At 40.3% G+C, this 24763-nt stretch overlaps 2 protein-coding genes and 3 long non-coding RNA genes across 6 annotated transcripts; 2 read left to right on the plus strand and 3 right to left on the minus strand.

Annotated features, from left to right (window-relative positions):
• The first annotated feature begins 315 nt into the window (after positions 1–315).
• Positions 316–3448, plus strand: LOC145444174 (uncharacterized). The gene is made up of 3 exons (XR_013916629.1): positions 316–2245; positions 2478–3169; positions 3226–3448. It is a non-coding gene; the product is annotated as an uncharacterized LOC145444174 (long non-coding RNA).
• Positions 3449–8079: 4631 nt separating this feature from the next.
• On the plus strand, positions 8080–12116 carry LOC145444186 (uncharacterized). Of its 2 annotated transcripts, XR_013916632.1 has the most exons (4): positions 8080–8240; positions 8437–8651; positions 10225–10377; positions 11529–12116. It is a non-coding gene; the product is annotated as an uncharacterized LOC145444186 (long non-coding RNA). The 2 variants fall into 2 exon arrangements; XR_013916631.1 differs by having other exon boundaries at positions 10225–12116.
• LOC145444181 (uncharacterized) lies at positions 9185–10843 on the minus strand. Its single transcript, XM_080322109.1, has 7 exons — positions 10716–10843; positions 10428–10657; positions 10236–10364; positions 10031–10171; positions 9603–9891; positions 9413–9533; positions 9185–9339 (listed from the first exon to the last, which is right to left on the minus strand). The coding sequence occupies exons 1-5, from the start codon at positions 10838–10840 to the stop codon at positions 9752–9754; spliced, it is 765 nt and encodes a 254-aa protein (XP_080178235.1). The 5' UTR covers positions 10841–10843; the 3' UTR covers positions 9185–9339; positions 9413–9533; positions 9603–9751.
• LOC145444198 (uncharacterized) lies at positions 11921–12660 on the minus strand. The gene is made up of 2 exons (XR_013916636.1): positions 12525–12660; positions 11921–12102 (listed from the first exon to the last, which is right to left on the minus strand). It is a non-coding gene; the product is annotated as an uncharacterized LOC145444198 (long non-coding RNA).
• A 530-nt stretch (positions 12661–13190) lies between these two features.
• On the minus strand, positions 13191–14241 carry LOC145439156 (uncharacterized). The gene is made up of 3 exons (XM_080316638.1): positions 14155–14241; positions 13793–13994; positions 13191–13729 (listed from the first exon to the last, which is right to left on the minus strand). The coding sequence occupies exons 1-3, from the start codon at positions 14194–14196 to the stop codon at positions 13191–13193; spliced, it is 783 nt and encodes a 260-aa protein (XP_080172764.1). The 5' UTR covers positions 14197–14241.
• Between the last annotated feature and the right edge of the window lie 10522 nt (positions 14242–24763).

Raw genomic sequence — 24763 nt, forward strand, 5'->3', positions numbered from 1 at the left:
CTGCTCCCTTTGGTTATCAACCAAGGTTGTATGGTTGATAATTCACAATCTCTGCCCGGGAAACGTACAGGTAAATACAATTTTTAAGCCATAATAAATGACTATACCACACAAGTAGAAATTCAGAGATTGGAAGTAATTACGGGTTGGATTAGAAAAAGCATTCTGGTTGCCCTGATCTAAATCCCTTCTAATATTGGAGATATCTTGATATGCATGAAGTTATGCTGCAGTGATAAGAATTATTGTTACTTGACAGGCAGTTAACTGTGTAATAAATTTAGAAACCAACAGCCGTGGCAATCTACAGCTTCATTTTGCTGTGAATTCAGTGGATAATGATTGAGTGTTTTACAAAGAATAACTATTTCATATAAGGCTCAAGGTTGTTACCAGGGTTTTGCCTATTGAGTTCGCTGATATGTGGTCAATATATAGCTGTTGAGGTTTGTGCAGAATACAATGCAGCGATGCCGAGTGTAGTCTCACAATCACTGACTAATCGGTAAGATCTATGCAGAATCAAAGCAAGGGGCAGTAAACAATCCGTAAAATATTCAAGTCATTGTAAGAAATGTTTTATGGTATTTCACATGATATCGGACTTTCTGCGACATCACGTCCATTTGCGAAGTGGTAGCATGCAGTAAAATCATGGGTTTTCTAATCAATCCAGTCACTGTATGTAAACTATTTAACGATGGCACCAACACACTGTGCAATGCCGGGCTGCAATTGGTCACGTTCCAGCAAGACAAAGCGTGCATTATTCATAATCCGCCAACCCCAATTTGCAAAGACTGCTGAAGAGAGATCTCACCGGGAAAAGTTAACAAATTTCATCTTGTCTCTCAGAGACCACACTCGGGGAGATATTATAAAAGATATGTTACATAAAGAAACGTAAGTCGATACTTCCGCAAGCGTTGCGTGTAAATGTGGCCTAATGTGCCATGGTTATTGGCTGATCTAGTCGACGATATTAGAATTATAGTATTTAATGTTGCAGTGCTGCCATTTGCGACCATCACTTCGCTAAAGATGATGTAGTTTGGACTACTGGCGGTAAAAGACCCAAGCTCCGTCTTGGTGCTCTACCAACAAAAAATATTTCAAAACAATCATCCTCTAGCTGCCAACCCCACAGGAAGTCTCCTACACCTAGGAAAGAACTTCCTCCAAAAAAGGTTTACGCCTGTCTGACAACCGTGAAAACGGCTGCTAAATGCTTGAAAGAAATTTACAAAGGTAAAAAGTTTTGTTGTGCTGCTGTACCTACCTTTCTTGTAATAACGCCTATGAATTGCTAGATTGCTGGCTCATAACTGAGGAGGATGATCATTTGGTCATACAGAAAAGAACCGGATTGTTTGAAAGCATAGTACCTGAATTGAGGTTTGTTGTAGTAGTAGGCTGCTTAGTCTAAGATGTGGGTGAAATTACGAGTTTTTATATTTTGAAAAAAAGAGTTGTAATAGACGAGACTGTCACGATACAGTCAATCTCATGTTATGGCTGGCAAGTAGAACCAGAAAAAGTACAGCTCCCTCAGCTATCATTCTGCACTCTGACTTCATTTCTAGGTGAGTAGTAATGGTTCGAGTTCATCATGGTGATTGCAAAACTTGAAAGTTGTTTTGTTCAGATCAACTTAACAGGATTGCTTTATGCAAGGGGCTTGCAGACAGCATGACAGGCTGTGTGCATCACACAATAGTACGATGGAATGGGGACAGAGTAGTGGCCAAGGATGTATTTAGGTCATCTGGTTGTTATGTACTAGGCAAGTAGTATAATTTGGTTCAGATGATTTGTATGTATGTCGGCAGTAGGCCATCCATGAGGTAATTTCAATGCAAGAATAACTTTTCAGGGAACAGTTTTGACACAGATGGCATTTGCACCGCTTGTAGTAATTTTATGCAAAGGGGCAGTTTCAGTACTCATGAAGAACTTGAAATTGATGAGATTGAATGTGATCAGCAGGTGGTGTTATTGCTTCCAGATCAGCTTTGTTTGTAAATTATTAATTATTTCAGGAGTCAGTCAGTCGAAGCAAATGGCAGAACATTTTTGCTAATGCTCAGTCGAGCAACATGTCTTCGCACAGAAATGCTCGACGATACCCCACTGAAGTGATTCAATGGGCTGTTGAGCTGTTTTCCAGGTCCCCAGCTGCCTACAAATTTGTTCAAGAAAGTGGTTTCTTGGTATTGCCAACGTCAAGGACAATCCAACGTTTTCGGTAACACTTATTCATGCTACTTGATGATGTGTTCAAAAGTAGATTTATCCACAGGAATAAGATCAAGCCTACTCCCGGAATTAATATGATTGCCATCAATGAAATTGAGGCGGTCATGGACGAGCATAAGTCTCTCCCGGCTTATATCACGCTTGATGAAATGAAAAGTTGGCACCAATTTTTTTATGATGACATTAGGCACAGCAAGTAAAACTTCCTTTGTCTTTGACAGTTCGTGAAAATGTAGTTGTGAGAGATGGCAGGCTGATTGGGTTTGTTGACTCGCCTTTCAATAATAAAGCTGAGATAGCAACACACATTTTGGGTAAAAAATGCATGTTCCATAGCCTACCGTTGCAGCTTGTCTTCATGATTTTTTTTTACAGTTTTCTATGTCCGTTCCATTCGAAAGGAAATTTCTCTACCATTGGCATGGTATCCAACTCGCTCGCTTCCACCTGGTGACCTGGCAGTATACTTCTGGGAGCTGCTATATGAATGCGAAGTCAGAGGGTTAAATATCCATGCTGTTGTAGCTGACGGTCTGTCCATCAATCGCAGCTTTTTCAAGCTGATCTCTGGGCAGAAAAAAATACCCCTTGATACAGCATTTACAGCACCAAATATGTATGCACCAGATAGGCTAATATACTTGTGCTCAGATCCTCCACATCTTCTCAAGGTAAGTATACTTTGAAGTTGCTGAGAAACTTACAAGTTATGCGGGACTGTTAATTGCAGACTGCTAGGAATTCTCTGCTTTCGTCCAGAAGTGCGGGGTCCAGGTATATGAATATTGATGGCAAGGGCAATGACATATTATGGAGTCATGTTCTGGAACTCTATAACACCGAGTCAACCAGCCTCGTCCTGTATCAATCTGGGCTAACAAGGGCACACGTGAAATTGAATCCTCGGTCAAAGGTATGTGACCACTCGGCATTTCGTTCATTTATTTTCTGATTAATCTATGTGCGTAGATGAATGTGAGGCTGGCAATGGGTGTCCTGAGTGAGAGGGTAGCTATCTGTCTTAAGCAGATGGACCATCAAGGAACTGCGGATTTCGTTTTGATGATGTACCGGTATGACCATTGTACGAATAAATGGCATTTTCTACCCAGTCAAATTAATCTTTTTTATGGCAGGTGGTTTCACATTGTGACTTGCAAAGTGAACTGTCCATGCAATTTACAACATGGATGATAAAAGAATAAGTTTCCTTCGTGAGTTTGCAGACAAACTGGCAAATTGGAAAGTAACTAAATGGAATATACCTGCTATTCGTCATCCCAGTCCTATCTCTTCGTTCGATTACAGAAGGACTCCGAAGCTCGAAAAGAGCCCAAAAGGATGATGACGCTGCCAACAATGGAAGGCCTCATCTTCACCTCACGAAGTTTGGTTGGCGTCTGCGAACAGTTATTGCGACAGATGCCTCGTGTGGCTCTTGGGACATTCACGCAAGATGTTTTGGAAGCGTTCTTCGGGAATTTGGTTGGTAGTAAACTATGCAATGCTGTGTTTACGAAATATATTTTTTTTTAGAGACAACGGGGCAGACGCTGCCAAAATCCCGATATCGGCCAGGCTGCTTATGGAATCAATCACCTCTCGCAAAGCAAGGTCATAAAACGATCTGCATGCTTTAGCCCAAAAGCCTTGAAGCGAGCTAAGAAAAATTGAGTCAAATTTGGTGTACAGGGGTTTTCAAGCAACTTAACACTTCTATCTATTAGCCAATATTTTTCCGATTCCTTACCGAGACGAGTCAATTTTACTTTTTTTAGTTTTGACTTGAGTCTGATCGATTCATTTTCGATTCCTTACCGAGACGAGTCAATTTTACATTCTTAAGTTTTGACTTGAGTCTGATCGAGACGAGTCCGAGTCAATTTTACCTTTTTAGTTTTGACTTGAGTCTGATCGAGCCATTTTCGATTCCTTACCAAGACGAGTCAATTTCGATTCTTTACCGAGACAAGTCCGAGTCAATTTTACTTTTTTTAGTTTTGACTTGAGTCTGATCGAGTCATTTTCGAATCCTTTTCCGGAATAAGTCCAAGTCACAGTCTACACGCTTCAGTATCGGGTTCAACTTGCGTAGCTGTGAAACTCTTATGTATATCGAAGGCCTCACAGTTTCTAGGCCTAATACCCAATTTTGGTCCTGGTATAAGAGACTTGATGCTAACATATAGTATGACGGATGACTAGGTCTGTAGCCGTGCGATTTTGGTCATTCTCACATCTGTTCATTCCTCGTGTTGAAGAAAGCAATTATATTCGAATCAACTCTAATGTTTGTCTCTGTCTGATATGAGAAGCCTGAAGTGAATTTGAGCATTGAGACAAGAGTATTTATTTTTATGCAATCGAAACATTTGAATCACAGTGAACTCACAGCATCATCAGTGATACAGAAAAGAAATGCATATTTGACTCACTGAATTGACAGCATCATTGCCGATACAGGAGAGAAATGCATATGTGTATCAGTGGACCAACAGCATCTTCGAGGATACAGAAAATATGCAAAAAAGCATGCATAATATGTGGTAGTAGATAGCAATCACCGTTAACGATACAGATTTTGATTTCAACTAGAATGATCTTACATGCATCAAACAGCATACTTTCTCTACCTTAAAAAATCGAATAATAATAGCAAACCGCAAATTGGAAGCAATGTTAGGGCTAAATGGGGCAACAGTGATAGCATGACGACAAGAGGTAATCAAGTAAATGTCACACGGCAGTACACTATGAAGCAAAACCTAGAAATTTACAAAATTTTGTTTACAGCAGTAAGGAGACAGTCTGGCGCGTAGCGACGCAAATAACCTACTATGTTGCCTGTAGAAGCGAATTGTTTAAAAAAGATTGGGAGTCACAAACAGGGCAATAAACTAGACTGCATCAAATCATCCAGGTAAATGACGGTGAGGTGAAAAATCATTCATTATGCTAACCACTTGGCATGCACAAATTGACTTGTTGAGAAAAATGAACACCCGCTATTTTGATAGCTGACTTCGGAGGGAAATTGCTCCACTAGTAACTCCACTGTGCAGGCGTTCAAAGAGTTTCTTTGCAAAGCTGTGCGAAAAAACACGTACCATCAACGACGTTACGTATGTCACAAGTTGTCGTATATCTGACTCGGATGCATCCTCCATGCACATGTCATAAATCCTATGAATGAAAGACTCGTAGTGTTGCCCACTGAAAATTATGATTTTAGCATTTTCAAAATTGATCAACGACGGGTGTCGGTTAGCTTCTTTACAGAATGCTAGATACACGTGTTCCACAAAAAACATGTACTCCTCGGTAGGATACATCAACGATCCGGCCTTCCTTTCCATAAATAAAATGAATGAGCCACGTGGTTGGTCATTGCAAAGCAGCTTCACAATTTCCAAGCGGAAGCGTTCACGTCCAGGAGGCCCTCGTGCCTTGTTCAAAGTATATCCAGCAATATATTCAAGAGTTTCGCTTTCAAACTGCCGAATTTCACCCCCAATAGTTTTATCCTCTTTGACTGGACCCAACATTATCATATGTTTCATTGTGTCAAGCAAGAACTTTGATGCCTCTATCGGAGATAGCTGCTCATTGAAATACTCTCGTGCATGAACTGCTTCAGTAGGGAAGTGGCGTATCACCGTTGCCGATTCCGGCTTTGACACAAACTCACTCCAAAATCCATCAAATTTCTGCCTGCCATAGCCAGACAACGTGATTTTATCACTGATTTGTTGAATGAAGTCATGAGGTAAAATACTATTTATTATAATAGCCGCTTTAGCTGTAGGCTTCTCAACTTGACCAGATGCTTCTTTGTCGTTACTTTCTTCCATGTCGTTGTACAACAGGTCATGAATTACGTCGTCAGTCAACAGTGACTCCCAATCAAATACACCTCCCTCCATCCCTATCTCAAGTTATGTACGATTCTAAATTTATTACACAGTTAATCGCCTGTCAAGTAACAATAATTCTTATCACTGCAGCATAACTTCATGCATATCAAGATATCTCCAATATTAGAAGGGATTTAGATCAGGGCAACCAAAATGCTTTTTCTAATCTAACCCGTAATGAGTAACTACTTCCAATCTCTGAATTTCTACTTGTGTGGTATAGCCATTTATTATGGCTTTAAAATTGTATCTACTTGTACGTTTCGACTGAAATTCCGTTTCTTATTCTGATTGATATGATACCAACACATCATTAGTAGTATAATTACTTTCAATACGACACCTCGGAACTTCTATCGCGAGAAACAAGAAACCCGCTTCGGGCAGCCGTATTTAATGGCTTCGAAATGGTATTCGATTGGTCGTTTTCCTATCACAGATTGTTTAGCATGGATCCAACAACCTTAGTTAGTAACCATACGGAGCAGCTACTCGCTAAACATGCCCCATGGATAGATATTACCATCCTAATGCTGAAATCTGCCTCCTGCTGCATAAGCGCCAAGCAAAACAACAACAGTGCCGTAAAGTATATTTAGAGCGTGAAGTCACGTGATGCTCGCTAGTGTCGCATCTACGGTTTACCTTAGTTATCTATAGTGAGACTATAGTGAGACTATGGTTTTGCGTAAGCGACTGTAGGATTTCTGGCAATCCAAAAGCTATCTTCCCGAGCCCAGAAATTATTGAATCTGGTCTTGATCGAAAGCTACTGTTGCACCGATTCCGAAAATATAAATTTAAATAATGATCAGTCACTGATCCACCTAGAATCTGTCCTCCAAGTCTGAAATATCGGCATTGTTCAGAACAATCGGGTAACCGCAACACAATGACCGTAACAATGACCCGTTGCGACTCTCCGATTGTTCGAACAATGCCGATATTTCGACTTTGAGGACGGATTCTAGGTGGATCAGTGCCTGATCATTATTTTAATTTATATTTTCGGAATCGGTGCAACAGTGGCTTTCGATCAAGACTATATTTAATAATTTCTGTGCTCGGGAAGATAGCTTTTGGATTGCCAGAAATCCTACAGTCGCTTAGGCAAAACCACTCTCCACTCCAGCCTCGGCGGAGCGGAACGTAGCTGCAAAATCGGTCGTTGCCGTTCCATGTTTAATTTCTATAGTGAGACTATACTATAGGGGTCGGCAACCTTTTGCTAGTCGCGGGCCAAATTTCAGGTGCACAACATTTTGGCGGGCCGGACCGGAATTTTTCTTAATACTATAGTTAACAGTCACGTCGGTATATTACCCTACAATGCTGCAATCTCAATCATACAAATCACAAAAGAGCAAAACACATGTATTTACACTTCAACAGCGCAGGATAAATGTGACACTTGGCGCAGCTTGCTTTGTGATAGGATTTTCAACTTCTGGCAACAAGTCAGATGAAGCTAGAATCCGGCCATATTCAGAATGTGCGTTGAGATACGTGATCTTAGCTTGCTCTTCGTGAATTTCATTGTTGAAAACTATTGTTCTCATGCGCACGTGCTACCAAAAGTCGATGCTATTTCTTTTGCATAATTGTTGGTCAAGCTGGGATGAAGACCCATTTCAAGAACGTACTCTTTGTCAAAGTCAATCAGCGATATGCTCTTTGTATGAAATTTGTCATTCAATTCAACTGCATGGCATTTCAAATGGGCCCATTTGAAATTTTCTGGCAATGGTATTGGCGCCCACATTAACCGGAGTACTGGGTAGTCAGAATTTATTTTGTACAGAACGAATGTCGGAAAAGCGGATGGAAATTCATTAATTAAATTTGGTATATCAGAGTTACAAATGTATAGTGCTGGTACTAGCATAGCCTTTACAAACTAGCCTGGAAGCGGCAGACCGATTCAATGCTTTTGTTGTTCCGTGCAGCGACACCGCGTGTAAGACTGCGACTTTCAATTTCTGCAGCCATTTGATACTTGGAGATGTGTGTATTCTGCATATCTACCCGATCGATCTGACTGAGGAAGAACTCAAAGAAATGTTTAAAGACGTAAGTAATAGCTATAAAACATCAAGGACAAAAATAAACTACGTCCTTTCTTGTGGTAACTGATGATAGACAAATTATTTCAATAGAGCAGTGAAATCAAACGGAATCAGGGAGTAGGCCTACTCTCCCCGTTGCTGTTCTGTTGATCCAAGCTTGTTGAAAAGATGGATGACGTGTTGCTCATATTATGTTTCAGAATGAAGAGGACGTAGTTGTAACGTCAAATGAAGAGGGATGTTTTGAGATTCAAACTGGAGATATTGATATCGGATGTTAACTGCCGTCACTTTCATCTTCACAACAAATATCTGTACAGTACTGCTGGTGGTATAGATCCTCTATACTGGGATCATAACTATTATTGGTGTGACATTGGATATGACTCTGCAACTCAACGGAATACTCAACAATGTGAGTAATAATTATTTACCGCGTTTTTTTCGGACGATTTGTGCTTCTAAACTTGTCCCTGGAAACATCAGAACGATACTATAAAATGACTGAAAAATTGCAAACTAACAGCATATCATTGCAAAGAACAGTATATTTAAAAAATATCGATCATCCTGTAGCTATGTCCTACATAGTCATAACTTAACGTTGGAACTTGTTGGTGCTTCAATTGGTTGCTTCAACACAGCCAAGTTCAACATGTTGGTAGCAAACTGACATATTGTTGGATTATTTGTCCTTTCCCCACGTTCTCTTTGCATACCGAAGTATGCCTCCAAAGTGTCCTGATTTACTTTTCTTGTCATCACAAAGTCTGCTCCACTGCCCAGGGTATTTTTCACAATTTCGACCATTGATTTGGTGGCAATGCGCAAACCATTTCTGGTTGCATCACTCAAAATCATTTTTGATCGGTCAACCTCTCCTACCAATCTCAAATTTTGGGCATTAGTTTCCCAGCTGTCTAAGTATCCCAAAAATTCCATCGACAGCCAGTTTAACCGTGGGTCGGTTACAGATTTGAATGGTTCTCTCGACTCCTTGAACTTTTTGCCTTGATAACCAGTATTCATATAATCAAACCATTTATCAATTGTCATCAAGAATTTTCCCAAAGCCTCATATCCTCTGCTTTGAACTACAGAGCCTATGAAAATGAGAAGATGCTGGTTAGCAAATATCTGATTCGAGGTGCAAGCTTCATTAATTATAATGCTCACCCATAGTTGCAGACAGAGTTTGAGCGGCGATACGGACATTCATTTTTTGCCAGGCATTTGGTGATGCATGGGCCTCAGTCAGCTGGGGATAGATGCGAAGATCGCCTCTCGATATGTCTTCCTATTTTTCAAATATGGATATTGGATATATATGAAGTGTCAATAATAAAAAATGGCTAGTCAATTATACCCGTATAATCTCAGTGATTGGCTCTTTGTAAATAGGACCCATGTTCCACAGACTCTTTTTACCGTTAAAGAGATTATTTCTGCAGGTTTTCAACAGATGTGGTGGATCGGGTATAAAATATATGTACCTGTGTTAGAAATACGGTAAGATTAGTCAATAGAATGTTGCCTGAAGTAGAAGATCATGTGCCTTTTTGTGTCAATGGGGTTTTTCATGCGATATGGAACTTGATCATCATTATAATCTCCAAGCAAAGCCATCACAGTTCGGTTCGCTGAAAGTCCATCAACTAAACAAAACTCACGTAGTCATCTTTATTAAAGAAGTGTACCATATTTCAAGAATTAACTATGATAATATACTTCTGATACCAAAGAGCAAATGAGGTAAGCCAATTAAGCATTGGCACATGATGTAATAGGACTTACAAACAATTCCTTCAATGATACAACTTGTCTGAAGTTGAACTTCGACCAGAAGATCCAGTAACAGAAAAAAGAGATCCGACGAATCTATCCCAGCTGTCGGGTAACATGCAATGACTCCATCTAGGTCTTTATTGGTTATTCCTGGATTTTAGTTCACGAGGCACCAGTTTTAAACTATGTCCTTTTATTTACAGAATTCACTGACCTCGCATGTATGCAGCAAGGATGTGAGTGGCCATTTTATCGGAAGATTTTGACAATCCTGTGTATACTTCATTTTCGTAGTCAACCAGTCCAATGATAGCATTTGTTGAAGATTGATAAATAAGTTCCTCTGAAAGTTGACGGTAAGCAATGTGTAACAATGATGACATACCGTACTGTCAATAAGCCAAACCTTTTATTGTCATCTCATCCAAAGCAAGAACAACATATCTGTCACATTCTTTTGAAGCTTTTGCAACAGCATCTCTTGTGATCTCTGCGGCCTTGGTTTGAAAGCCATACCCACATATTCCAAAGTCTTTGTTTCTGGTGGTATTTAATGTCCCGGGTGATGGCAAAATCAATATTTTCCGAATTAACTTGTATGCTGCTGGTGATTTGGCGTACAACTTTAAGCAATACCTAGAATGAAGAATATTTATATCTTAGGTCCCAAACACAAAGACTGTTTTCAATTTACCTTACTACCGATGGCGGAAATCTTCTTTGAAATTTGGACTTTTCAGCCTGCAAAGCTAACTGCGTCTCCCACCATTCCTTCAGGAAATTGTCAGTGCTAGCAATTTCCTCCACAAAATTAGCCATTCCTTCACCTAATGTTACACCCTTAGCTTCCAGCAGTGACTCAAGATCAGAAATTCTGGATAAAATTTATAGGTGAATTCTCGATTTAGTTCAAGCCAATCTGTTACCACTTACCAATATATTATCCTATATTGTTTATATCGCCCCATAACTAACTCTCTTACAATATGTAAAACGCATTCAATGTTTCAACTGACCGTGTCTGACACAAAGACCATGATTGTTCTAGTCTTTCTCGACTGGCCCTTTCTGCTTGCTTTATAGGTACCTCCTGCAATTTGGACAGCCTGCGATATTTACTCCTTTGCTTTTCATCAAATTTAACATGTGACTTCATGCATTCTGCACATACAGATCCATCTTTGGAGATGACAACCTCGCATGTTTTGGTATAATGTCTGCAAAAGTAACATCCTCGAAATTGTTGGTATAATTGCGTCACAGTTTTAAAATAAGGACAATAATATTTATAATATAAGAATATATGATTAAGTATCTGCTTTGCTTGGAAACTTGCAAACTACCTCATTGCAATGTACTTGGTCGTATTTCTGAAGTTTTTTTTATATTCTTTGCCAACTTTTGTAAGTCTATTCAACTTTGTAATTTTAATTTTCTCAGATCCAATACACGAAAAACTTAACTGACCTCGATTTTTCGACCAACTTTCCTCCCTCTTTTGTTGCAGTGCAACGTACTCTCCAGAGGTTATCCTCCACGCTAAAATCTGCATACCCGTCACAGACATCCAACTTTTTCAAATCCCGAAGCAGCTTTTGAAGCGAAAATTCCAAAGTAAGAGTATGTGAGTATGCTGATGCATACACTCCTTGAATGGCTAAAGACAGTTCAAAGGAAGAAGATTGATGCCGAATCAAGAGACTCATGTATGGACACGCGTGAATGTCGGGGTCTTTGTAATATGTCAAGTGCAGCCTGTTTTCATCGATTTTGTGGGCTCTCCAGTTTACAATAGGATGCAAAACAAAGTCAGTGTAAACATCATCAATAGAACCATAATCTTTCTTATTCGGGTAAGAAATTGGAAGTGAATATTTGACAATTGTTCTTCTAGCAGAATTTGGAGTGCACTCGTGTGATTTTTTTGGGAGATTTTCCGTAGGCAGAGCTCCCCATTTGATCCGGGATCGTTTGCTGTTGGCCACTATGTCTCCTGAAGCAAAATGCTTCTCGCAAATGTACACTTCCTTCGTCTTCAGACGATTACGAAATTGAGAATCATCCCTGTATTTCAATAAACGCTGAAATGAAAGGATACTTGATGTTCATGGATTGCATTGTGGTTTTTGGGGTCAATGAATAGATGGATTGGTAACAACAGTAGGTACCGGACGAGCAGGTATTCACTAGAGGTGGCAATAGAGTAGGGTTACCATACGTAGGATTTGTCCTCCTTTTTCAGGTTTTTGAAAATGTCCTCTGAGGACGCCTAAATGTCCTCCTTTATGGTGATTCGTCCTTTACAGCTAAGATAATGAAAATTCGTGGTTCGATCAAAAGCGACGACCTTTTTTTGTCAACCCTTCAGCAAAAATAGCGAAATCGGCTGATTTCAGTTTTGACCAACTAACTTATCTGAATTGGTAAAAGTGTCCTCCTTTCCCCCTTCCAAAATATGGCAACCCTACAATAAAGTGATCAGAGTTTAGAACGAGTTGTTAACCTGATGAAAATTGGATGCCCATTCTTGATCTGCAGAATGGGAGCTACCATCTTTCTCATTTGGAACTTTATACAGGCGAATCCCACTTCTCTGAGAACTTGTACACCCCGGCAAACAGCAGTATTTACCGGATCCCTTTCCACATCAGGCCTTTTTCATGCCTCTCTGTAGGCAAAACTATCTAATTCTTTCTCAATTAAAGGATGAACTCGGTCATTACTTCACAATTCCAGCAACTTGACAGCAAATTTTGTCATTGTAATGCAAAAGTAACAAAGTTTAACACTCAATCATTGGGCTATTCATGCATACCAAAACTTTGCATTTTTTTTCTCGTTCCAATGTAGTAATTGACAAATAATTGCAAAGAATGAACGAAGTGACGAGCAGCCAGTAATCTATTGATATTTTTTTCCAATAAAAAACTCTAAAAACACCACAAGATTGTCATAATGAAAAGTTACGAGGGAGACTTGGAGTAATTGTTTTTTAATTTTCTAATATGACACCCAACTTGGCCTCAGAGAACATTTAAATGCATGCAAAGTGTACACTGAAAGAAAATAATAGAAAGCAATATAAAATGGAAACGGAAATATGCAAAGGAAATGAAGTAGCATGTGTCGGAAATATGAAGAACCAGTTTCGATAATGTTGAGACCATATTCAACTTCGGATACGATCTCGCAGTGCTTTGGAACCTCTAGATTTATATTTCTTTTGTTCATGATAATTTCTCGTCGCAGCCAGGCAGTATGTATGAGTTCTTGTTCTCACATATTTAGAAATGAGGAGTTTCACAAGGATCTGGTCACAATGTGGATAATGTAATGGAATATTGACATTCTCGAGAATGCTTTTCATGTCAATAAACCGTGAGTTTTTTTGCTTTTGAAAATAAATTTCGACTTCTTTCATTAGGTAAAAAAATCTTTCATTTGGGCATATCATTCCTCTGTTTTTAGGTTCGAATTCCATTGGTAGAGGGTTCTTAGACACTTGGTTTTTACACCAATCTCTCCATTCACCAGGAAACTTTTTGACAGCCCACTTCAATATAGCACCACATATATATTTAATTACTTTCAGGTCATCATCAGTTATCAATACACTCTTATACTTTGAAACTCCCCAGTCCGTAGCTTTTTTAATTGCTCCAGGAATAATCGTCTTCAGCAATTGCTTGACACGACTTTCAGGTATATCTAAGCAGCAAATGTAGGTCTTTTGCATGAGGGCAGAGTATGATAGCATCATTTCCTTTTTACTTTCGAATGATACAGTTTTCTTTATATCTTGCAATAGTTCTTTGTATAGGTCTGTTTCCTTTCTTATCGTTATTTCCAATCCTAAAGTACATATCCCGGTGTCCAATAGTTCCTCACAGTTAACATCCGATATCAATATCTCCACAGTTTGACTCTCCGAACATCCCTCCCTATCTGACGTTCCAACTATGTCCTCTTCATTCTGAAACATATGAGCAAAACGTCATTTAACTTCAAGAGGCCCTTTTCAACACAACAGCAAGGGCCAAGGGGGGGTACTCCCTGGTTCCGTTTGACTTTCACTCCTTTATTAAGAACATCAAATAATTAGTATATCATCAGTTACTATAGCTATTACTTACGTCATTAAATATTTCTTCGAGTTCTTCCTCAGTAAGATCCATCGGCTAAATATATATAGAAAATACGCACAGGTCTAAGTAGCAAATGGCCGCAGAAAATGAAAGTCGCAGTCTTACACGCGGTGTCGCTGCACGGAACAACAAAAGCACTGAATCGGTCTGCCGCTTCCAGGCTAGTTTGTAAATGCTATGGTACTAGGTTTACTCTCCTCCAGTATAGGAAAGTGAGCTTATTTAGTTGTTTCCCCCTGAAGTTGCAAATTCAATTTGTTTAGATGTGACGTTAAATGTTCTACGAAAGCAAGATTAGATACCCATTTTCGGCGATGTTTGTATTTTCAAGGAAAGTTGCTATTTCATTTCTCAGTTCATACACTCTTGCAAGCATCTCGACGTAACAAAGCATGTACCCGTTTTGCCTGCCAGTGACACTTGCAACCGACGGGTTTGCCCAAGACACAGAAAACTTCTGAAGAACGCATATTGCTTGGAATGCCGAACAGCTTCTTGTAGTTTAAGTGCTATATGTTTCGTTGTTCTTGTGTTTGAAATATACGTGACAAAGCAATGCTTATTGGGGTAGGCCTATCTTTACTATTGCTTTTGGGTCTGCATTCATTACAGTGGAACATATTGACTCAAAGGCTTTTCGCGTGCGCCTTGTCAGGAGTTAGCGACACAAGAAGAGCTTACTGAAATATAGACATACGAAAACCAAATTGGCAAAATATGACGTAACAATGCAATAACAAAAAGGATCGCTAACAGCTGTATCGGTACTCCGGTAGTCATAACAAAGTGACAAGAGAAAATCAAATCATACAAAACACAGACAATTAGCGGTATTTTATTTAATATTTTAGGATTGCATAGATAGGCCTACTCTTTGTGCTTGTTATTGTGCCGTTAACTCTTTGATGGGGGCACACGGGGGATCTTTGAGGTGATGGATTCTGCTGTGGTGAATGTGGTTCTGAGAGCAATATTCAAGTTCAGTACCGCCGGTAACATTTGAGGTATCTCTGCGTTTCTCTGAGAGCTATTAAGGTGATTAACATTTAAAAAGTGGTATTCTGCGACTCACGCAGCAGCCTGATTCTAAAATCGGAATATGACGAACCCGGACCAGCTCGGGGCTCGTTCACTTTCGGACCAAAAACCCTTTTTCTCCGTAACGCTGTACTAAGTTTGGTCCGAAAGTGAACGAGCCCCGTAGGTGCGTGAATTACATGTTCCGGAATCATCATCCGTAAGTGGAAGAAAACATTATAAATTTTGACATTTTTCGAAGCAGTGCTGCACTGCAGATTGGAACTCATTACGAAACGGCGGGCCGTATTCTTGTGGTAACTAATCATTTCGTCGCGGGCCGGACGATTTCGCTTGGCGGGCCGGATCCGGCCCGCGGGCCGTAGGTTGCCGACCCTTGATGTAAACAGTCAACAGACGTCAGCTGATCCCACTCTCGCCGCTCGGCCGCATCCTTGCTCTTGAGTTTCTCTCTCGTTTCGCCAGACAGCATTGTTGCGTCACACTGCCAATCTACTCAACAATGAATAATTTGGGGTTGATTGTGGGGGTTCCAGGGCCATGAGTGGAATAAAATTTATATTTTCGTAATCAGTGCAGAGTTAGCTTTCGATTGATACCTGATTCATCAAATTTATTGCTCGGCAAGCCGGTCAAAGATAACCGTCAAATTGCCTGTAGCCAAATGGAAATTTGACGGTGATTTTTCACCGACTTGCCGAGCATTAAATTTGATGAATCGGGTATCAATCGAAACCTGACGCTGTACTGCTTGCGAAAATATAAATTTTATTCCACTCATGGCCCAATGGCAACATCCTTCAGCTGATAAAGATATGTAGGCTACGTCTAAGTAGTCTACATTGGATATCAGTGGCGGCTCGTCCTATAGGGCAACTGGGGCATTGCCCCACCTTAAATTCTGTTCAATAACAATTCTTTACCATTTATAGACGCACACAAATCTATATATACCGAAATCACAGCGAAAATCGTATTCTTCTTGTCCTTTCGCTTGTAAATGCCCATATATAGCGAAGTCTCTGCGAAAATCGAATTCTCTTCTGTGTTTTCGCTTTGCGAATGCCTATAGCCGGGGCATGCCCCGGTAGCGCTCATAACAAGCTTTCACTGTCTATTCTCTCAAAGCCGCGCACAATAAAGAAACGGTGATTTACTCTCGCCTATTCATAAAATTACCGAGCAACCGGGGCACAATAGCTCTGTGCCCCTAAGGTGTGATGTAACAATCGTATCTAAAGCTGAACTCGGTTACCGTCATATGCGTTTAGTCGACCTTTGCTGGTATAGGTCGATTTTGATGGTGTTTCACCCCATGAAAACTCTTGAAACTTGGTATGTCATGTCGTGATGGTGGTATTTAACACTGCCCCAAGTTTCAGGGTTTCTACTTAAAGTTTAGGGTAGTAATTCCGCTTCCGAAGTTGAGTGTGTGCTGATCCGTCATGCATCGCAAACAGATTTTACTCAAAAGCCGGTATTGGTATCCATTGATTTTGACGATGTTCAATACTGAGATCGGTTATGACATTTGGCACGGTAAGTCTTAATGTTAGTATAGAACGCTGTACCAAGTTTTAAGTTTGTCACTGAACTATGTTAGTGGTAATTTCGTTTCCTAAGTCGAGTGAGAGCTGACTCGTCATTTATCGCTAACAGATTATACGCAAAGCCAGTATTGGTCTCTATTGATTTTAACGATGCTCCTTACCTAGATCCGTCAAGCTTTTGCACGGTATGTCTTGATTTTAGTATCGAACGCTGTGCCAAGTCACATGGTTGACACTCAATGATTAGGGCAGTAATTTCGTTATCAAGGTCGAGTATGGTAGAGATGTGCTCCGATCTGGCACTTTAGCCTACAACGCATTGCGGATTTCACGCAAAAGCCGGTGCATCTGCGGTAACGTTAACTGAGATGATAATATCATTCTCAGTTTGCATTCAAATATTTACTTTGATATTATAATCTCCAATGTCAATTTCACCGTGAAATTGTGGCGTTCAAGCCATTTGCTTACAACCCCCTGTCAAGCGCGATAGCTATTTCGTTTTCGATGGCGGCTTACAGCTGATCACTTGATCAGCCTATTCCTCAGTAAATTTTACGCAAAATTCGGTGATGGTCTGTTCGCATTAATTTTGACAGTGTACCATACCGAAAAGGGCCATGAGGCCACTTCTCGATGATGTCACGTAACAGTGTATTATAAGTTTAAGGCTTTCATTCACGTACTTATTCGATAATCTATTTTCCAAAGACGATTTTGCAGCAGACCTTAGAGTGTAATAAAGCCGTATATGTCGTGTTACAGTCTCCAGTTTCAAGGCCAAAATCTCCCATGCTGTACCGAGACCGAATTTCCGAGGCTGCTATTCTTAGTTCTTCAGAATGATGTTTTGGATTCAATATGACAGGCCCAATCTATGATATAACAATTGCGTATCTGTCCGAACTCGCTGACCTTTCCAACTAGGCTTACGCTATCTCTCGAGTAGTCATCTCCAGGTCTAGTGCGAACATGAACCGTGTTGAATCTTAGTTCCGTACGCCGTTTACGTAGTTACGACACTTCAAGTCACAGCCCACCGGCGGACCTCTCGTGGCACATACGTTAAAATCACTGTTGCCGGCAAATTCATGTTAACGTACCATCATTAAGTTACTTGTTTACGTTGGAAAACGCCATTGTGACGTCATCTTAATAAAAAGTCGCTTGCAGCCCTTGCCCCACCACCCGATATTGTCACGAGCCGCCACTGTTGGATATGTCAGATTATTATGATATCGATTGCCTTAGCCCGCTTGTTGCGTAGGGCTCCAGAGACACGTCGCGCTGTTCATGGCGGGTGTCGATACTTTCTATAGTCGCTTTTATGGTTAAGTGTGAGCAAGGAGCATTGAGCATGAGCATACATTACAAGCTTTTATTTGATCCGTATGGGTAGGACTTGGTCCGCGAATGCAGCAGGTAAAATGTTGATTGTTGAATAAAGTTTTACAGCAGGACTGTCGAATTAAACTGGTATCGCTGTCCGGATTCAATCCGTTACTAGAAAGCTTGCGGGCCATACCTGCCAAATGATTCCAAAATTTTACCACCAAATTCATGCCTTTGTTTTTCACTGGAATATATCTGATATCACTGTAAACGTTGACGTTGGAATTTGGTTTACCGTAAACCGGGGTAACTTTGGACAATTTTCAACAATTCCGCTTTGTATCTTGGAAATTCTAGGGTGTAGGGGAGGCAAGTTTTGTGTTTTTCATGGGTCATGGAGCAAAGATTAGAATTACCTAATCCAAAATCTTCATGGTCATAAATAAGTACCTTATTTTCGTAAATTATCCGTGTCCAAAGTTACCCCTGCATGTGGGGTAACTTTGGACAATGTAGTATTTTGTATGCCTTTACACTCCATTATTTATGAAACCTCGTAAATGAGGTTTATTTGGTAAAAGTTGATGAGAGCAGTGGCTAAAACTGAAACAAAATAGTTTACGTCTGCCCTATTGCATGATTTTTACCTAATCCCCCACCCCCCAAAAAAATAAAAAATTAGGTAGTTTATGAAGGGTAATGCCCCCTTATTCATCCCTTATCTCAATCTTACCTCATGCCTTCACCAATTGGGACTTATAAATAACATATGGTGATGAGGGGTATCCCACTGGCAGTGTCAGCAATCGACAGCAAACATTAAGCATGTTACCGTGATTTATTGCTGATTTCAATTATGTTACTGTTCTTCAAAAGATACACTTTCCCTTTCTTATGTCCTCTGATGGATATATTTGTCATAATTTACGATATCCCATATTCAGCAGGCACATCTTTAGGAATATGTGATAAGTTTTTGAAGTAGCTTACACCCGATTACTATCTCTCAGCTCATTGCCTACCCATTTTTCATATTTTGGCAAACTCTTAATTTGTTAACCTTCTCATTCCATTTTAAAAAGCCATCAGGCCGGTTATAAGGAATATAGTTGAAGATACACTTTGACACAGATGAAGTAGCCACTTTCCAGAGCTCTAAATATCACATTTTCCACTGTCCAAAGTTACCCCGTTCTGATAAAATTTGACGGGGCAACTTTGGACATTAAATTTTCTTGTATTGATCTAAGGGTGAGCCCATTGAGATTTTTGCCATGGATTAAGACTACTCAGTGGTATCTGCTGCCAAGTTTTGAATCTATGAATCACATGCTATCTATGTTTGGTTATAAGAAGTTTAATGGCCATCAATTTTAATGAAATTGACCCCCGCCATTAATTTATCAATGTCGGGTCAAGTTTAACTGGTAGTGAAATGAATCCATCTTTTATTGAGACTACTTGTGGTACGCTTGCCTCATGAAAAAGAATTGGACATCCAGCTGCAACCCTTTTCCATCAATAACCATTTGAATCTTTTACTGCTTAGTGTCCAAAGTTACCCTTAAGTCCAAAGTTACCCCGGTTTACCGTAGCATTTTTCAATCACCAAATAGTTTTTTTGAATGCCGGGGACCTTTTGCGTCAAAAGTAATACAGTGGTATCACAGATATTTGAATTATATTCATTCTGTAGCCTGTATATATATTCCTAATGTAACTTACGTAAAACGGATTTGCAGTATTTTTTTCGCATCTGTGAATAACTGAATGTCCATTGTCCATTCGGCCCAACAGAGTTTGCACTTTTTCGCCTTCTCGGAATTTGGCAAGGTCGCCGACGTGGTGCTTATGGGGACTAGAGTGAAAACTCAACACTGTAGTTGTATTACTACAATATGATATATTTACATTATCTAAATTTGCTGTCTTGAGTTAATCTTATTACTTGAAAGTATATTTTTCTTACTAGAAATATCTCTAACAGCTGAAGGATTGCGCGAAAATTGGTAGGGACCAAATACATTCTGTGGACCCACTTCTACCATTACAAGTCAAGGAAAGGCTGGTGTGTGCTCGCTTGTACCGAAACGCATAGAAAAAGTATCAACAGCGCAGCGTTTCTCTGTGGCGCGGTTGCACATTGCTATTGCCGCGACGTCAGCTGATCTCACTTTTCGCCGCTCGGCCGCATCCTTGCTCTTGAGCTGGTCTCTCGTTTCGCCAGACATCGTTGTCACACTGCCAATCTACTCGACAATGAATAATTTGGGGCAGATTGTGGGGGTTCCAGGGCCATGAGTGGAATAAATTTTATATTTTCGCAAGCAGTACAGCGTCAGCTTTCGATTGATACCCGATTCATCAAATTTAATGCTCGGGAAGTCGGTCAAAAATCACCGTCAAATTGCCTGTAGCCAAATGGAAACTGTGACGTGATATAATTTCATTGAACCGTGCGAATTGCTTGCGTCGACACCATATAGGACACTACGGTGAGACATTTGCGTCGAACGGCAAATGAAAATGCACAAATTCTGCTGGAATTGTTCTATTAATGTTATCAGATGACGAATCAGTACCGTCCTGTTTATACCTTATAATCCTTATCCATATTTCATATTATTATAGGGTTACCATACGCCCTGTTTCACTAGGATTTGCCTCTTAAAGTGGCCTCGGTGGACGAAATGTCCTCTTTTTGACAAATTGACTTCATTTTTGAAAATTTTGGTTCAATGTACGTGATTGTTTTTGTGCCGAACATAAGTTGGTAAAATAATGAGCTATACGCAGAGGTCTCAAACACGCGGCCCGCGGGCCGCATGCCGCAATTATTACTGACACGATATTGTTACATATTAATTTAGCTGCTTAGCTATATCTTATCGCACCGTCTCTGTTTCGTTCAATGATATATATACAATTATTGTAAACTGCCACGGCGTGCCACGCCCCTGAACGCTATAAGGCCCTTTTCATACCGGATTTATGAAACTCTTTCGGGAACAAGTTCCGAAACAGGCGATGTTCACATAGAGAAAAAATTACCGAAACAGTTCCGGGAAAAGAGCGCGTTCATACCTATTTAGAGTTACCGCGAACTTATGTTCAATCTGTATCAGTATAGAGCCCGAGCATGTTCCTATGGCTTGTATATTATCAACTGAAGCTGAGAGCAGGAACTGAAAGCCAGCAAAGAGGATAGAGTCCTGGAATGAAAAGAACCACCGATCACATCTGCGTACGACAAAGTCAGTTTATCTCCGTGAGAGAAACATTTGTTATACTCTGCGAAGAGCTTCGAGACCATAACGAAAAGCAGCCAGCAAATTATTCGAACTCAATTTCTCTTGCTTGCTGAGTAGCTGTCGCTCTTTGGAGGCTAGCCAATGAAGCCAATCGTTTTATAGATCCAGGCAGTGGCGGCTCGTGACAATATCGGGTGGTGGGGCAAGGGCTGCGAGCGACTTTTATCAACATGACGTCACAATGGCGTTTTCCAACGTAAAAAAGTAACTTTATGATGGTCACATGAATTTCCCGACAACAGTGATTTTAACGTAGGTACCGCGAGAGGTTTGCCGGTGAGCCGTGACTTGAAGTGTGGTAACAAATGTTTTATTCATTTATTTTTAATCAAAGGATTATTTTACAAAATGTACGTGAACTAAGAATCGTCCCTATGCCACGAATCAAGTATCAGGTCATCCTTAGTAGCATGCGTTTTGATTTCATGGTAGAGTTATAGATTACGCAAATCGATAGACCCTAAAATCCGACCGTCACCCCAAATTCGAAATCCGGATCCAGTCCGGCCAGGTAAAAAACATTGAAATCCTGCTCCGGCTCCTGAACCGGACTGTGGCCATCTCTGGTTACGACCAGGTGATAATAGGCAACCAAAGCGGAAGCACCCGGCGTACGATTGGATCAATAGACTGGACAACTTCTAGACCTCTCATTTTCGCTCTAAAGGCAACTGCGTAAACTACGTACGGAATAAAGATTCAATACGATTCATGTTCGCACTTGACTTGACCTGACTAATTCCAATGACTAGAACTCGAGAGATTGCGTAAGCCTAACTGGAAAGGTCAACGAGTTCGGACACATACGCAATTGCTATCTCATAGATTGGGCCTGTCATATTGAATCCAGAACATCAATTTGAATGGTCTTTGAAGAACTAAGGACAGCAGCCTCGGAACTTCGGTCTCGGAACAACGTAGGACATTTTGGCCTTGAAACTGGAGACTGTGACACAACACATACGGCTTACTATCTATAAGTCTGCTGCGAAATCGCCGTTGGAAAATATATTAATATATAAATACATGAATAAAAGCCGTAACTTAGTATACTGTTACAAGAAATCATCGAGAAGTAGCATACGCAATCTCATAACCCATTCCGGTATGGTACACTGTCAAAATCAATGCAAACAGACGAACACCGAACTTTGAGTAAAATAGATCGAGGAATAGGCTGATCGAATGATCAGCTGTTAGCCGACATCGAAAATGAAATAGCTATCGCTATTGACAGGGGATTGTAAGCAAATGGTTTGAAGGCCACAATTTCACACTGAAATGGACATTGGCGAACATGAAATTATATGAATATTTGAATGCAAACCGAGAATCTTGGTTAGCTGTTTCATGCGATCATCGAGATATACCATTGGAAATATCATCACCGATCTCGTTATGGAACGCAGACTATAGATTAGCACAGACCGACACCGGCTTTTGCGTGAGATCCGCAATGACGTAGGTAGGCTAAGTATCAGATCAGCGCGCATCTCTACCATACTCGACCTCGAAAACGAAATAACTGCCTCAATCATTGAGTGTCAACTTTAAGACTTGGCACCGCGTTCGATACTAAAATCAAGACATACCGTGTGAAAGCTCATGACAGATCTAGGTATGGAACATCGTTAAAGTCAATAGAGACCAATAACGGCTTTTGCGTAAATTTGTTGGCGATAAATGAAGAGTCAGCTCTTACTCGACTTTGGAAACGAAATTACCACCCACATAGTTCAGTGACAAACTTAAAACTTGTTACAGCGGTCGATAATAACACTTACCGTGCCAAATGTCATGACCGATCTCGGTATAGAACATCGTCAAAATCAATGGAGACCAATACCGGCTTTTGAGTAAAATCTGTTTGCTGTACTATGTACATGATAGATCAGCACACACTGAACTTCCGAAACGGAATTACTACGATTATCTTTAAGTAGTAAGCCTGAAACTTGGAGCAGTGTTAAATACTACCTTCACGACATATCATACCAAGTTTCAAGAATTATCATGGTGCGAAACACCGTCAAAATCGACCTATACCAGCAAAGGTCGACTCAACGCATATTACGGTAACCGAGTTCAGATATAGATACGATTGTTACATCACACCTTAAGCTCGAGTAGGCATATTTGCCCCGGTTGCTCGGCCATTTTACGAATAGGAGAGAGTAAATCACCGTTTCTTTATTGTGCGCGGCTTTGAGAGAATAGATAGTGAAAGCTTGTTATGAGCGCTACCGGGGCAAGCCCCGGCTAGGCATTCACAAAGCGAAAACACAGAAGAGAATTCGATTTTCGCAGAGACTTCGCTATGTATGGGCGTTTGCAAGCGAAAGCACATGAAGAACGCGGGTTTCGCTGTGATCTCGGTATATATTGATTGCTGTGCGTCTATAAATGGTTGAATTGTTATTGAACAGAATTTTAGGTGGGGCAATGCCCCAGTTGCCCTATAGGACGAGCCGCCACTGGATCCAGGTAAACATCAGATGTATTTTAAGAAGGCAACTGTCACAAGTTGATTTTATTGAAAATAATTGCTGGTGCCTAGTAGGGCTAGCCACAATGATTCGAGTACTCGAATCTAAATCGAGTATCAACTTTGATGATTCGAGTCGAGTAGTAAAATAATATTTTTCGAGTACTGAAATTATACTGAAAGTTGATTTATTTTCTAACGAGAATTATACCGTAGTTTTGATACTATTTTCCACTGAGTAAGCCTTGAAACCTTGATTGGCCATGTCGCAACATACGAGATATAGTACAAAGCTACGAACGTTGGCACGTTGCTGGAAATAACACATTTCCGAAGTCATGACCATTCCATAACACTGTAAAGCAGTGCAATGAAAACGGTATGGTCGAAAAAACACCAAAGTATTTTTAATGTGACGGACAATAGGCGTTATGTTCTTTATGGTGGCATAAAACGTAGCCTACACATTTGAATTTTGACATAGTACATTGTGTTGTGATGTCATCATGATGATACTCGACTCGAAGCGTAATAAGTGATTCAGAATCGAATCACTCAGGTACTCGATTTTGCCCAGCCCTATAGTGCATAGTAATATTTCTACATTTGTCATGGCGGAATGTCAGCCAGTTTTTGCATAGCATACCACTACAAAAAGGTCGGACAAATTTGGCATTGAATCATTATGTCAGAAAAAGAAGTCTGAAAGACCAATTGTTCTTGCCAATTAGGCTACTTTCTGTCTCAAAAGTAAGACCCAAATTGATGGAAAATTAGCTTAAACTGGAAACTGAGCAGTCAACACAATGACGTGGACTCGAGTCATAAAACCATGACTCGAACTCGACGCTCTGCTCGATGAGTTGGACTCGGATTTGACT

Source organism: Botryllus schlosseri, chromosome 1 (genome assembly GCF_051294905.1).
Source record: "Botryllus schlosseri isolate E-star chromosome 1, Bs_hap1, whole genome shotgun sequence".
NCBI classification, from domain to species: domain Eukaryota; kingdom Metazoa; phylum Chordata; class Ascidiacea; order Stolidobranchia; family Styelidae; genus Botryllus; species Botryllus schlosseri.

Bases quoted from the DNA above. Each gene is read 5' to 3' on its own strand.
- LOC145444181 (XM_080322109.1), bottom strand. From the start codon at position 10,840: ATGGCTAATTTTGTGGAGGAAATTGCTAGCACTGACAATTTCCTGAAG. The intron at 10,658-10,715 runs GTAAATTGAAAA...TCTTCATTCTAG, and splicing joins TTTCCGCCATCGGTAGTAAG to GTATTGCTTAAAGTTGTACG. The intron at 10,172-10,235 runs GTCAGTGAATTC...ACTAAAATCCAG, and splicing joins CCTTGCTGCATACATGCGAG to GAATAACCAATAAAGACCTA.
- LOC145439156 (XM_080316638.1), bottom strand. From the start codon at position 14,196: ATGGATCTTACTGAGGAAGAACTCGAAGAAATATTTAATGAC. The intron at 13,995-14,154 runs GTAAGTAATAGC...CATATGTTTCAG, and splicing joins TCGAAGAAATATTTAATGAC to AATGAAGAGGACATAGTTGG. The intron at 13,730-13,792 runs GTAAAAAGGAAA...TTTGCTGCTTAG, and splicing joins GAAAACTGTATCATTCGAAA to ATATACCTGAAAGTCGTGTC.